Raw genomic sequence first — 13,891 nt, 5'->3', positions numbered from 1 at the left:
ACAGAATCTCAGATACAAATAATGCATAAAATTTTGCTTCCATTTTTCAGTAGCTTTATACTACTAGGTAATATAAGTCCTGGTTAACATGAATGAGAGTTTTAAGGTTACAATAGCTGCAGCTGGGAAATCTGAATCAACAGGTTAAAGCCCTAGGTTCATGAAACCCCGGTACACCTTTGCAAAAAGGTCTGTTTTACCATTGTTTCAGCATTTTTTTGGGGCAGGACTAGTGGTTTTGTTCTTTGTTAATACAATGCCTCACACAACTGGTCTGTGATCACAGATTTGTGCCTCTCCAGTGCTACTGCAATCAAAGGAAAAAAATAAACAGCATTTTAAGGCTCTAGTACTGTAAGTTGATTGTCCAAAGCCACGGAGCAAAATTATGCAGAGGCAGATTTAGCGCCAAAAGAGTTTCTATTACCCAGTCTCAATCTCAGACCATTATTTTGCTTCTCTCTAGCAAATAACCTTGTCTGATATTCTTCAATACATCACATGGGTCCTGCCAGGCCACTAACAGCACCTCTTCTCCTCTGAGTCACTACAAAGGCAGTTGGACAGCAAGCAGCTCCTTTCTTCTTGGTTTGGCTCGTAGAGGGAAGCTCTTGGAAGTGCAGAATTAAACCCTGGGAGTTGGGCAGATGTGTGAAGTGATGGGCAGGCTAGCAGGCTTCAGGGCTGGGAAGGACCCAGCATAGGATGCAGACTGAGCACCTGAAAAGGAGCTGGTAGCATGATCTTAACATAAAAGATTTTTTTCCCTGACAAATGTTGAAAAATAGTTCACTGTTATGAATTGCATTATTAACATGCAAAAAAATCACCCATTCAGAAGACAAGTTTATTAGGTCAGCCTTTCTGAGAGTCCAGGAATGTGTCTTTATGTTATCTGGGCTATGTCCTGAGAGGGACCTCTGCCTATCTCCCCAGATTTCATGAGGAGCTGGGGCAGTATTTGGATGCACAGCCACCCCTTGCAGTACATCCTTAACACAAGTGCCTCACCTTGTGATTGTGTGGTTGTGGGTTTCTGGCTTTGTATTTAGCTCATTTGATCTCTTAGTCAGAAAAATACTTTCCTTAGCTTGGGAGAAGAAAGTACTGAACCCACCCTGTATCCCACCTATCTGACATGATTGCTTCCAGCAAAATCAATGGAGTTATTTGTGCAGGATACAGTCCAGAGTTAAGAAATTCTTTAAAGCATGGGAGCAAAAACATGTGTGTCTTTATATGCTGGAATTCATCCATTTTCAGACACAGACAAAGGGAGTATTAAGGATCATGAGAGAGTGCCATAGTGTACAATGGGGTGAGGCATAGGACAGGGTAGGGTGGAATAGGATAGGAAAGGAAGGGAAATAATCTCAGTCAGGCAAGTAGGATAATTGTCCAAGTGACTTCTTCAAATCTGTTTCAAGGTACCTATTTGAGGCCTAGTTGGGGCACTTCATTTTAGGGCTTTCTTGAAGTTACAGTTTAATTAAATTATTATAAAAATAATATTAGAAGTGGGTTCAGGCTTCAAATACATTACATTTTTCTGAAAAAACAAACTAATTAAAAATAATTTCCTCTCCTGTTTCTTTGCCAAGACCTATTTTCAGGACTCTGTGCTTCCCCTCAAGAAGCCAATGAAATATCAAGCACCTAAACAAATAGAGGACACTCAGGACTTGGCTGGTTAAAAACAAGAAGAGGAAAATATTTTTTTAATTTTTTTAAATTATCATTTTTATATTTGTGTACATTTTGCTATTAATTTTGGCTGGTTTATACTTCTCATTATAAAACAGCAACTTAACTGTTCACCTTTTATATGCTATTAAACTCAGATCCTGTGTTATCTTAGGTTTTGGTGCTGGCTATTTCCAGGACACAGAGCAATTCTCTATAAAGTTTGGATATAAGGCACTTCTGCGTTGAACAAGGACAGTGTAAATCTTCCCCCTGCTTACCTAGGGCTGTCATGCACAGTGAGCAGAACGAGGTTTTCTGCAGATCTCCTCTCGTGTTCGTGCCCTCACAGAGGCAGAGTTCATCCCAGCAGCGCATCAAGGTGTAGGACTAGTGTCTCCTACACTACACATATGTTCAATCCACCTCTCCCAGAACCAAAAATCTTAATGGTGGAGCCTCTTACTCTGCAGAATGGCTGCCATAGAGATGATTAGTGCTGAGTTTGATTTGTTTGGATTTTCCTCATTTTTATTTACTTCGGTGTTTCATAATGCCCATCTTGCTATCTGCGGGATCCTTAAATATGCAGGTAAAATTTCTGTGTGAATTATGTTTTAAGTGAGGATTTAAAATAAAAAAAGAAATGTAACAGTTTTAATTTTATTCCTAGTAGTTTGTAATGCTTTTCTAATACATTGGGGTTTTGTGTTCTTTTACAAAATCACTGTGTTATCACTCAGATGTCTCAAACGTGATGATAGATTCCTCTGTAAGGCAGCTCCCGCTTTTATGGGAGCTGCTGGGCGGCCAACTGAAGAGTAGTTGGGTCATTAGACTCTCATTGAAAACACAGAAATAAATGTCTTTTAGTGTTTTTGTATGTTCTGTGGACCAAATGTGATATAAAAGTTATCTATGTCCATATGTGATCTCAGGTTGGATTTATATAAAGAGTTTAAAAAGATACCAAATTCTTCATTAGCATGTCATGACTGTGGAAACCTTGCCTTTGTCTAAGAAAATGGCAGCCAAATTTAGGTGGGTGAAAGTCATGGCAGAAGCAGGAATATTTTAAGATATGGGTGGGAGGATGATTTACCATGGAGAGGGTCATATGTAGCCTTGTAGTTTGTCAGCCTCTTTGCATGAGTCTTGTCAGTGTGGGGGAAGTTCCCAGTTTCCTACTTGGAAAGCAGGACAAGCTACCTCCCATGTTTTGCAAGGTTGTGAGTGAGAGATGGGCCCCAGTTTACATCATGGCAGCTTCCTTGTCCCGTTTTATATTCTCTTTCAGTTTGGCTAAGGGCATTTAGCCTGACCGTGTTTCCATGCATGCAGAATAAATGATGCTCTCAAGAAGTGGTGGAAATGTTGCTCAGATGCTTTTAACCATGCTGAGACACTTCTTGTTATGCAACCTTTAAATGCCACAATGTCAGTGATGGGTGAAGTTATTGCTGTCTGGTGCAATTGTGTAGTAAAAAATTTAAAATTGTAAATTGTTTTGGTTTCAACCCTATTTTATGTAAACTTTGCATCCTCCCCAAAAGAATGTGAGGAGTGCAAAGAGAAACATGCAGGAGTTGGGAAATAGAGAAGGGTCTGGTCTTGCTTTTGTGCATTATCTCTTCAAATACATGAATTATGCATTGTTTTCTACTAGCTTCCCGTCTTTCTGATGGCACAGGATGAACAGTGTTATGGACCAGAATCAGACTTGTGAAGTAGAAGATATCTGTGTCCAAAGACACCCAAGCCTTTCTTTTTGCAGGAAATGGAGGCAGCATCATGAATGAAACAAGGAATTACAGATGGAAAGATGAAGCTGTTCCCTTGATTTTCTCTAGGGTCACTGCATAGCCTGTAGCCAAATATTTGAGCTGAGATATTCAAGAGAAGCCTCTAATAATGAATGCAGAGTTTTGGAGGGTTTAGAAAGTCACCCCAGTAAGTCCTTTGCAAAAGATGCAGAGCATGTGTGACGATGATTTGAGACATGCTTTGAAGAACTTCTTATCTGATTGGTAATGCAAAGTACCCTGGAGAAGTTAAGTTTCTGCTATTTCCAGCTAAATGTTCAAAATCAGCTGATACTTCTCATAACTTTTATTTTCTGTTTCTGTCTGGTTTTGTGCACAGTTAAAAGGTAAGGACCATACCACCTCCTTTTTGAGGGTATGGAAACAATGTCACAGTACTGGTGGTAGACCAGACCACTGTAAAAAGATGAAAGTGTCCATATAAATGTTTATCATCTCTCCTCAGAGCTTGGCTTGGTCACTTCATACTCATTAGAAGATTGGTTTTAAATCCTTATTAACTTGCCATGCTGGTGACTTCACCTTCTTGCCTCTCAAGCTCCTTGAGCTCCACACCTCTCCTTATCTCTGCCTTGCTATTTTGCTCTTCTGCTTTTTATTTTCACTACATCGTGGGAGAAAGTGTGCCTTATGGAGGGTGACCCTCTCAGTTCTGCACTGGGAACCATGTACTTGCCCCTTCACCCCCATGTCCCAGTTAAGGTGTGTGTGTTGCCATGGAGAAACGTCTGTGAGGATGGCAGATACTACATCTAACCAGTACGAGGAAGGCTCTACCATATTCATGCAGAAGTGAATCTCTCCAGCCTGTGCAAACAGTTTTTTTTCAAAGGCTTATAACTTAGCCAAATCTGGGCAACTTTTAATAAAAACTTTTCTCCTGCCAAAGTTTCAAGTCCTTTCTCCAAAACATGGAGACACTGGAGCTTTTTAATGAAACAGTTATTAAAAAAAAAAACCAAAACAAAACTAGGAATAATAACATGTTTTTCTCTCAGTTGTTCTCAGAAGAGTTGTTCTGTTGTTCTCAGAAATGGCCGAACCAGTTCAGCCTGATTTATTTATTTTGGAAAGAATCAGCTGAGACAAACTTTTAGCATGGGAAATTTCAGCCCAACTGGTTAGCGTTTTTCAAAGTTTGGCAAGGTTTAATGCAAGTGGAAATGTTCTTATGCTGAGAAATCAAAGGCAAGCTTACATATCAGCAATGTTCCTTGCTTGGGAGAGAAAAAGGCTATATGTATATATTAATTGCTTTTCCTTAATCTTTCAGGTTCTTTGAGTATATATTGCTCTACAAAGATGCAGTGATGTTTCAGATTGAACAAGTTACAAAGCTTTGCTCGAAGATTGCTCTGACAGAGCCATGGGATCCATATGATATTCCTGCCAATTCAACTTATGAAGATCAATACTACATTGGGGGACCTGGAGACGAAGTTATGGTACAGGAATGGTCTGACAGAAAACCAGCCAGGAAATGTATGTGCATGCTTTCTTTTATTTTAATAATAATCAATGTCTCTGCTGCAGAGGGAAAAATAAACTTATTTGTGTTTCACCCCGGCTTTCCATATTTCTACAGAGTTCTCTGGAAGAAGTAAGGAAAATGCCCTGTGCACAGAATATAATTTTAATAATAATGTGGTTTTTTAGGAAAATTTCATATTTCATCAGGATTAACTATGTTCAGAGGACTTGCTTGTGGTGTATTTCGTATCATGCAGAGTCTGGCATGGAACAGCATCATTTTGTGTCTGAATCTGGCAGCCCGTATCCAAAATTTACCTAGAGAATAATTGGTACTCTAATTAGGGGCCCTAGAGTCGGTAACAGAAACAGAGCAGGTGTCAGTGTTTGTCTACACATGGTTCTGCAGCCATTGAAATCCTTAATAAATGACTAAATTTTATTGTCCTCTGTACTGGTAAGAAATATCTTCTCACAAGGCTTAGTTCTGTACTTGGCAGCTGAACACTTGCATCGTAAAAGAAAGGAGGCTGCATTTTCCAAGGTATAGTATGCTAGATTTTCAGTGCACAGAAATTTATTAGCACTTTGGCTTCAATTTCATCTATGTTTTATTGATGACCCAGACCACTATAAAAATAATTTTAAAACCTTCATGAAAATTTATGGGACTATTCAGCTAATGCAATACTTATGGTTGTGGACATCTAATATATAGGCTGATTACAACTTGAGCATTTAGCTGGAGGGAAATATTTCTTTCTTGAATAAACATAGAACAAATGAAGTAGAGAATGAAGGATAAGATCATTAGACCTCTGTAACTATGTTGATATATCTTCTGGTATTCTGCAAGACACAAATTATCACTTACTCCAATAACTTTTTTTTTTCATATCTGATTTTTTTGGAATTTTTTGTGGAATTTTATTTCCAGATGCATTCAATTAATGATGTGTGATTTTTATCCTCTATTATTTTGTATCTCCAGTGCTTTTCTGTATCATCATTCATAAACATAATGTCTGAAAGTTACCTATCTGCCTTTCAGCTAGTATTGGTTTGAATAGTAAAAATTATATTTCTTTTACAATTATGAAAGTTTTAGTGGAGATACAGGCTATTTTGGTAGCATCATATTTAACCATGATTTTTTATTCTAAATTCTGAGAGAAGGGTTGTTCAGCAAAAGCTTGCCTCCATTTCTGTGTACTCAAAACCATATTAACTAAGGTCAGAATATTTTTGGTATATTAGCATGCTCAAAAGAGGTCTATTCAAATATTGCTTATCTTGCCACCCTTTCTTTGAATACAGTATAAGTGTGTTTCATGTCATCATTTATTTATTTCTGTGGTTGTGCTACAGCCTATGGCACAAAACTGAAAGTACTGAAAACAAGTGTGTGTGATTGCTGCTGTGTGGGAGAAAATAAGTGTTCTTAGGACTAGAACTTAGGGCTTATAAAAATTTGTTACAGACATTCCTCAGAGGAACTGATCACAGTAGGTAATTTTAACATCATGAGTTTATGCTGTCAAGAGATCTGAAGTGCGTAAAAGGATGGGATGGAGTATGATTGAAGGGGTAAAGAATGATCACAGAAATAAAATAATAAAAAGAGAGATAAATAATTTTAAAAAATAAAAGAAAGGGCATTCAAAGGACACCACTTCAGTGGTATTACTGCCCCTGCCTAAGCGGGATAGTGGAAAAGGTATAGGTGATGACAGAGAACGGAGGGGAAATAGAGTGAGGGAACACCTCTGAGGCTAACACACTGTGGAATTAAACTGAAGTTAAAAAAGGGACACAGACTTGCTACATCACATTCTGGAGGAAATAAGCATTGAGCATAGTCTTGAGATAATGAACTGCTAGAAGTGTTTGAAAAGAATAGTAATTAAAAAAAAATTATCATGAGAATCTGAATAGACAATGTTAAACAGAAGCAATGAGTTCAGAGAGACTGACATCATCATGACCCATTCATCTTGTCTCGTCACCTGAAGCAGTCACATTTCTGGTTGGTTGCAGTGGAATCCTGGGTCGGCGTTTACACCGTCAAGGACTGTTACCCAGTGCAGGAAACCTACACCAAGAACTACAGCGTGACGACCTCCACTCGCTTCTTTGACATCCACCCGGGCATCGCGGACCCCTCCGTGTTCACCCCACCCAGCACCTGCCAGACAGCCCAGCTGACGAGGATGAGAGATGAATGCTGAGTATGGACACTGGCTGCCCTGGGCAAACGCGTGTTAGCCAAGAGGATGGTTATTGGTAGTCAGTTGTTGACATCTAAGCTGATTTTTCAACCTAATTGCTCTCTGAATTTGTAAGTTTTCGCTTGAGAGAGAACATAAGCATATAACTGAGTAAAATATATAAAACAAAAGATATCTTTCGATCACATTAATCTGCTCAGTGATGCACTTGCAGTATTTTATAGTTACCATTAAGATAATATTTCTAGATACTATTTATTTAATGTTGATTTTCATTTTGCAAAGATTTCATTATTTATTTTTTCAAGAAGACAAAGGATAGGCAGACAGCAGCAATAGTACTGTCTAGAAAAAAAAGCTAAATTTTGGTGCCATTCTTCTTGTTACTTCTGAAGACTTGAAGGGAAAGATGACCTGTGTAAAACCTCATCCCTAAGTGAAAAATATAATTTTAAATTATATGCATCAAAATTGTGTAAATTTTTTCTTTTGGTTTTATTTTGCTTTGTGTTGTTTTGGTTGTTGTTTGGGTTTTTTTTCTGCTCTTCAGGAAGCTGGTAGTCAATTTTTGAGCTAAGTTTCATTCTTTCTGAAAAGAAATTGGAGTAGCTTTATTCTTTTGCTGTCATGCAAAAAAATACTTTTCTGTTTCTTGGGAGAATGGTGTGAACGGAAGGGAAGGAGGAGCTTACTTCACAAAGAAGTAAGCTGAAGTTTTTTATGCATCTCCCTTTTGGAGAAGTCTTCCAGTAGGGTGTGGTGAGACAGTTTTCAGTCAAATTTTACTTCAGCACTCACTTTTCAAAGCAACACTAGTTTTAACCTATGGAAAGGGATTAAACAGTTCTGCACTCTAAACAGCTTTAATGTTTTGTAGCTGCTTTCAACAGTCTTCACTCAGGATGTGGAAGCACCTTCATAATTCCAGAGAGGTTTGAAAAAAGAAGAGCCATTCTTTGTCCATGGTTAGTAAAGGCTGAATCAGCATTCACATAGTGCCTGGTGGTCGGGATGGAGAGAAAGACAGAGCCTGTGACCTGTGTAGAGAGGCGGGAGGGAGGAATGGGAGGCGCAGATTTTAGATGTGTGGTGTGGCAGCAAGGCACTACAATCTGAGCAGATCCGTTGATGCCTGTTTTATTTGCTGTTTCATCAGCATCTCAGTCTTATTATCTCCACATAAGCAAAAAAGTGCAGGGAGGGCACATATTTTGCATTAGAAAGTTCAAACCAAACCTTCGTGCACCTTCGATACGCTCAGAAGCATGATGGGTTTTGCACATTTACCAAATGAGATTAACTGGTTTATTCTGCAAGGTGTGCATTTTGTTTACAACTTGCAAAAAAATTTAAAGACAGATTCTTGTCCTCTTACACATGTTGGGTAATTGTTTGCTCCAGAAGTCATCTGGCTGTAAATGGATGTAAACACTGGGGAGTTTGGTGTCTCCAGAGGAGAGATGTTGGGCAGGCTTTTAGTGCTTTATATACTCATAGCTTTTTGTACGTAAGCAAGTGGGACAGTGGTTGTTTTTCTTTCACAGTTGTGGTCAGAGTGGCATTTTACTTTGCCCCATGCCTGATGAAAGTACATATACATACTGGTTAAAATTTAGCTAGTTCATTAAAAATTTCTCTTGCAGCGGGGCATTTCACTGAAACACACTAGTGGAGAGAAGGATTGGGTTTCCTTGAATTTAGAGTGCATTTATTCTGTACTCGCCTTCTGTATTTTTTGTGTGACACTCTAAATGCTAACTGCATATTGTTCTCATTAGGACAATGATTAGCATGCATTTCTTAATATGTGTCCTGTTGGAATCTGGAAAATATAATAAATCTGGCTAGCAAGCATGAAGCTGTGGTACTGAATCGTTTGGAATGGCTTTGTTGCGGTTGAGCAGATAGCTGGGTAATCAGGGTGTCTGTATTATGTTTTGCTGACAGTGATACAGTTTCTAGCAATAGTATTAAGTGTTCCTTTAAATATGAATTTGCAAATTTGCAAAAGTCTGGTACACAAAAGTGCTTTAAAATTTTTGCCCTGACTTGCAGGGCAATTTTTTATGGCTAAGTATGTTCCTCTAAAACAATGCTGTTGTCTTCATACTTATTCTCTACAAATCCAATGCAGAGAGTTGTCAAAGAGATATCAAGCAGCAAAATTTAGGATTACGTATTTTTAATTAGCCACAAACCAAATATGAAGCACAACATGCATATGTCTGGTTTGTTATCTTTGTTATGATGTGCTTTGGTTTCTTGTCATGTACCACAAGAGACATCTTGTCTTTGGGCAACTACGCCAGTACCTCAATGAGAAGGAGCATAAAAGGAATAAAAGGTAGCTATATAGTATGCTGCCACTATTAAATAAAAGTGTGGGGGGGGGGGAGGGTTCATATATCTGATAGTCTGGGAAGCTTGTTTATCACAGTAATTTGGTGAAAAATTAATAATAAATTGGTATGTACATGAGTTATACCGTATTCTGTGGGTTTACAGCAACAGAACGTGGTAGCTGGATAGTGTGCGAGGTAAAGCTGATTTTGTGAGATTTCCAGTGTTTCCTTGTTTCTGCTGGGCCAGAAATAGTGCAAACATAGATTTGCCTGCCATATTTTTGTGTTTCTGCTTGGAGTCTTCTCTGAAAGCAGGATGTGTAGAAGCACAACATTGTTTAATTTTAAGTTAACCAAACATTCCTGAACCTCAAAGAAAGGTTTAGTTTGAGTTTGGGGAGGAGATCTGAGCATTTGGTTCGTTTCCTATTTTAACAGTTTGCTTAACTCTAGTATTAGGGACAGATTTTGCTGCCTCAAGCCATGCTGCACACCATGGAAGTGCTGCCCTTGACCAGGGAATGCCAACTTTCATGAAGAACATAGGAAGAAACACAATAATCCATTGACAAAGTCAATTTTAATCAAGAAATCTCTAAGCAGTATGACATTCTTATTTTGGGACATTAACAAAATCAGTGTATTTCTCACATTGAAGTTAATTATATTTTAGTGCTTACATTTACTCCTTGCAAACTTGCATCTCTATTCCCACCACACTTTACTTCCTATCGTCAGTGAAGTCCACTTCCAAACAGTGTTTGCAACCTTCACTTGCATTTATTTCAGTTGGAATTGAGCATCTACATACCTGATGGATCTGAACTAGACTTGACCTATTTATTTTGCCATCAGTTCTGTCTCAAGAGCAAGGGCAGTGCCAGCCATATGTGAGCAACATACACTGAACTACATGTGGGTGTCCAGCAAAAAGACCAGAGTTGGCTCATGTGCAATTGCTGCTGTCCCAAAATACCAGTTGATGAGAGGTCTTGGCACGTCTATTGTATCATATCCTGCATCTTCTGCATCCTTGGCCAAAAACTGATGCTGGAGGCAAACTGCAGGATGTTCCCACATGACAGAAAGGCACATCACAGGATCATCAGTAGCTTTCTCCCTAGCTGTAAGGAATAAAGAATTCAAAAGGGCACCCAATGCAAATAGACAGAGGTCCCTGACTGTAAAGATCTGGCAGTCACAGTCTTTCCAGGAGTCTGCATGTATGGCATGGACTCAGGCACTTAGAGATTTAGTCTTCACATCTGCGCTTTGGCATAGCAACAAATGGAGCAGGCTTGGAAAACTTTTTAAACAATCCTAAGCACTTACTGCTTTATAAGGGGAGAGGGAAAAAACTTATGATCCAATCAGTAACCCCAGAAAACTGTCAGAAATGTAGGACAAGATGCTGCTCTGAAGATGGTAGTGGAAATTTCCAAACACTACTTAGATTCAACATGCTCCAGGGTAAAGATTCATGTGGTTTGGTATGGCTATTTCAGCACAGAGCCCGAAACTGCATCCTGAATGAAGTGATGCACATAGCTGCAGTATGATATTTTGTTTGAAACGAAGACAAATAGCCCAGCACTGCGCATTTTGCAGGCCTGAGTGCATGACTGATGACCTGCATGTCTTATCTACAAGAATGTGTATGCCTTTACAAGAGTGCTGCCTGCTGTCTTTGAGGACTGAAGAATTAATCTTCTCGCCACTACATCCTTAGGAATCTACTTCAGACTCCTTTCTTTCCCACCCTGGAAGGTGGGAGCAGTTATTCTGCTTTCCACCTGCTCTTGCCTTCCTGGTTGTAATAACTCTGGGCCAGCATCGCTGCCTCCACCACTGGGGCCCTCATAGGCCTGGAGGCAGTGGGGCAGTAGCACCAATGTCATGGAGGGTTCCCAGCCCCTGCCTTACAAAGTGGAATAAAATGACGTGTGTGTGTTACCCGTCTGGGCTTACCCTTTGTGCCCTGTGTGCTCGCTCCGTGCACGGGGGTGTTGCTCACGCCCTCAGCACCCGGCCGTCACCATTAATTGGGCTCAGCTCAGGCTTCCATGACGCCAGGCAAAGGGGCTCATGAGCAAAAGGGAAGGAGAGGAAATGAAAGGGAAACCTGCTGGGCTCACCCTGCTCCCCGCCAAGGTTTTTCCCACGCTTGCCCAGGGCTGATAAACAGCTTTGACGTTCCTGAAACAGCAGCAGCTGAGTTGCCAGCTCTACGTCACAGCCCATGTCACGCCGAAGGAGAGGGTTGGGTTTCACCCTCTGCACTAAAATTATCCTTCAGGCCCGGCCAGTGACTCAGTTTTGTTTTCCATGGAAAATGCATGCCTGCTCCCATCAGCTCTGCCACTGCCATCCTGGCCTGTCTGGCAGGGTTTGCCTCCTGCCCCAGTCCAGCAGTCTATGACAGCCCCTGTATGGCCAGAAAGTGCCCTTCAGCCTGTCCCCACTGTCCCATCTTCATTCTTCTGATCTCTCAGGGACCTTGCTGTCCCCACACATGGGCCAGGCAGGTCTTCTCTGCTTTCCTACAGGACTTTTGAAGTTGTGGGAAAAGTCCTTTCTGTCTTTCCATTGCCGTGCCGTTTTGAATTTACGTGATTTCTTCTTCTTTTCCTTTTTTTTGTATGTAAGCTGCTTTTGTTAATTTGATGGGATGATTTTTCATATGAATGTTGGGTTTGGGGTTTTTTTTACCACAGACTTGGTGCCATGTAGCAACCTTTGTTTATTGCTGCAATACCTCATAATCAGTGACTTGTATAAAGAAGGACATTCTTGAAGTTGGCAACAGTTTGCACTGGCAAGAGCACAGGAGGTGGAAATGCTGAAAGTAATGACAAGGGACAGCAGGGATACCCTTACTGGTGATGGGGAACTATGCTGGGCTTTATATATTGCTTTTGCTGTATTAAAGTTAAATTCTGTACTAAATCCTGTATGCATGACCATAATTCATTTGTGAGAAGTTGATTTATAGAGAGACAGAAAACAAGATGTTTTCTCCTAGCATTCTACAGAAATGATGTAGAAGTTATTTTCAGAAAATGTTAACTTTTGAATTAAAGAAATTTTATTTAGAAAGCTCCAAAGATTTGTCATGGAACAAATACTTTATCTATAAAGCAATATAGATCTTTAATATCAATTTTTTAGCCTTAGAACTTCTACTTTAAAGTAAATAAATGTAGCTTGTCAGAAGGACTAAACTCTGTATAATCCGTCTCAGCTGGCATTCAGCTTTGAAAGAAGCTGCTCCTGTTGTAGGCTTGAAGAGATCTCTTGCCTAAAGCTAGCTACTTTTGCAACCATACAAATTCAACTGATTAAAGACATTGTCTCTTCCTGCAGACCCAGTCCTGTCAAAGGAAGTATCTTTACTTGTGTGTTGGCTCAGTACTCTGCAGATTTCCAAAGAAATATGATGTTTTATGCCAGCACAGGACCTGTTCTGAATCTTTTGTTTTGTCAGATGTGCTTGCTTGAGCACAGAGGAGACTGAGCAACAGGTATTGTCCCTTACCATGGGAGAAAGCTCACCCAAACTGAAGGCATTTTTCCCTGTTTCCAGCCTGCTGGGGCATCCTAGGTGGGGAATCTCATTCAGAAATCTCAAGTTTCATGTTGGTGAGAAAGGGGGAAAAATAGCAATAATAGAGCAAGGTGAAAAAAGAAATTATGAAAATTAAAGTATACCAAGAGAGTGGTAGCCCAAAAAACCCAGTCAACCACATCCCTAAGAAAAGGGGTGGGGGAGGAGAGGGGGAAGAAAGGAAGATGGAGAACCATGTTTGCCTGCCCCTTCTCAGGCTGTTTTATGAATTTATAGAGAGGATATTAACTATTGGGTACCAAATCCATATTCAAAGGTTCCTAAACATCAGCATTTGTTTTTGGGCAATGCAAATCCCTGATAGACCTCACCAATCTGACCGAGCACTCATGGGGTTTGCTCACACAGATGCTGCTCGCCCAGGGCCTGATGGCCCTGTAGGGACCAGTGCATGCTTTTTGGGTGCCCAGCAAAAGGAAGGAGGCCTTGGATGAATTTGACCTTTCACACTTGCTTCAGGGAAGTACCAAACATTTGCACCTCCCACCGAAGTGAATAGATTAGGCGTGAAATGATCTCTAGCTGGTGGAAATGAACAGTTGGCACTTATGTCTCTGTTCTTTCAATTCCAAGAAAAGTTTTCTTAACAGAGCTGCTGAATTTGGACATTGAAAGTGCCCAACTCCCTTCCATTTAATTTCCACCTTGTGCTAGCTCACACTGCCAAGATGATATTGCCCTTATTTGTTCCAACAGTCTCACTCTAACAGATGTGGATGA

The 13,891-nt window shown here is 40.1% G+C and overlaps 1 protein-coding gene across 1 annotated transcript in view; it reads left to right on the top strand.

Annotated features, from left to right (window-relative positions):
* EPDR1 (ependymin related 1) overlaps positions 1–9,417 on the top strand; it is a 29,002-nt gene extending 19,585 nt beyond the window's left edge. Inside the window, exons 2-3 of the mRNA XM_084226564.1 lie at positions 4,780–4,988; positions 7,014–9,417. Coding sequence (XP_084082690.1) covers positions 4,780–4,988; positions 7,014–7,204 — 400 coding nt within the window. The 3' untranslated portion in view covers positions 7,205–9,417. The remainder of the gene's footprint in view (positions 1–4,779; positions 4,989–7,013) is intronic.
* The last annotated feature ends 4,474 nt before the right edge of the window (positions 9,418–13,891 follow it).

This window comes from Fringilla coelebs (assembly GCF_963513975.1).
Source record: "Fringilla coelebs genome assembly, chromosome: 1".
NCBI lineage: Eukaryota > Metazoa > Chordata > Aves > Passeriformes > Fringillidae > Fringilla > Fringilla coelebs.
The sequence above is the reverse complement of the archived record's forward strand: the minus strand, read 5'-3'. Positions and strand labels throughout refer to the sequence as shown.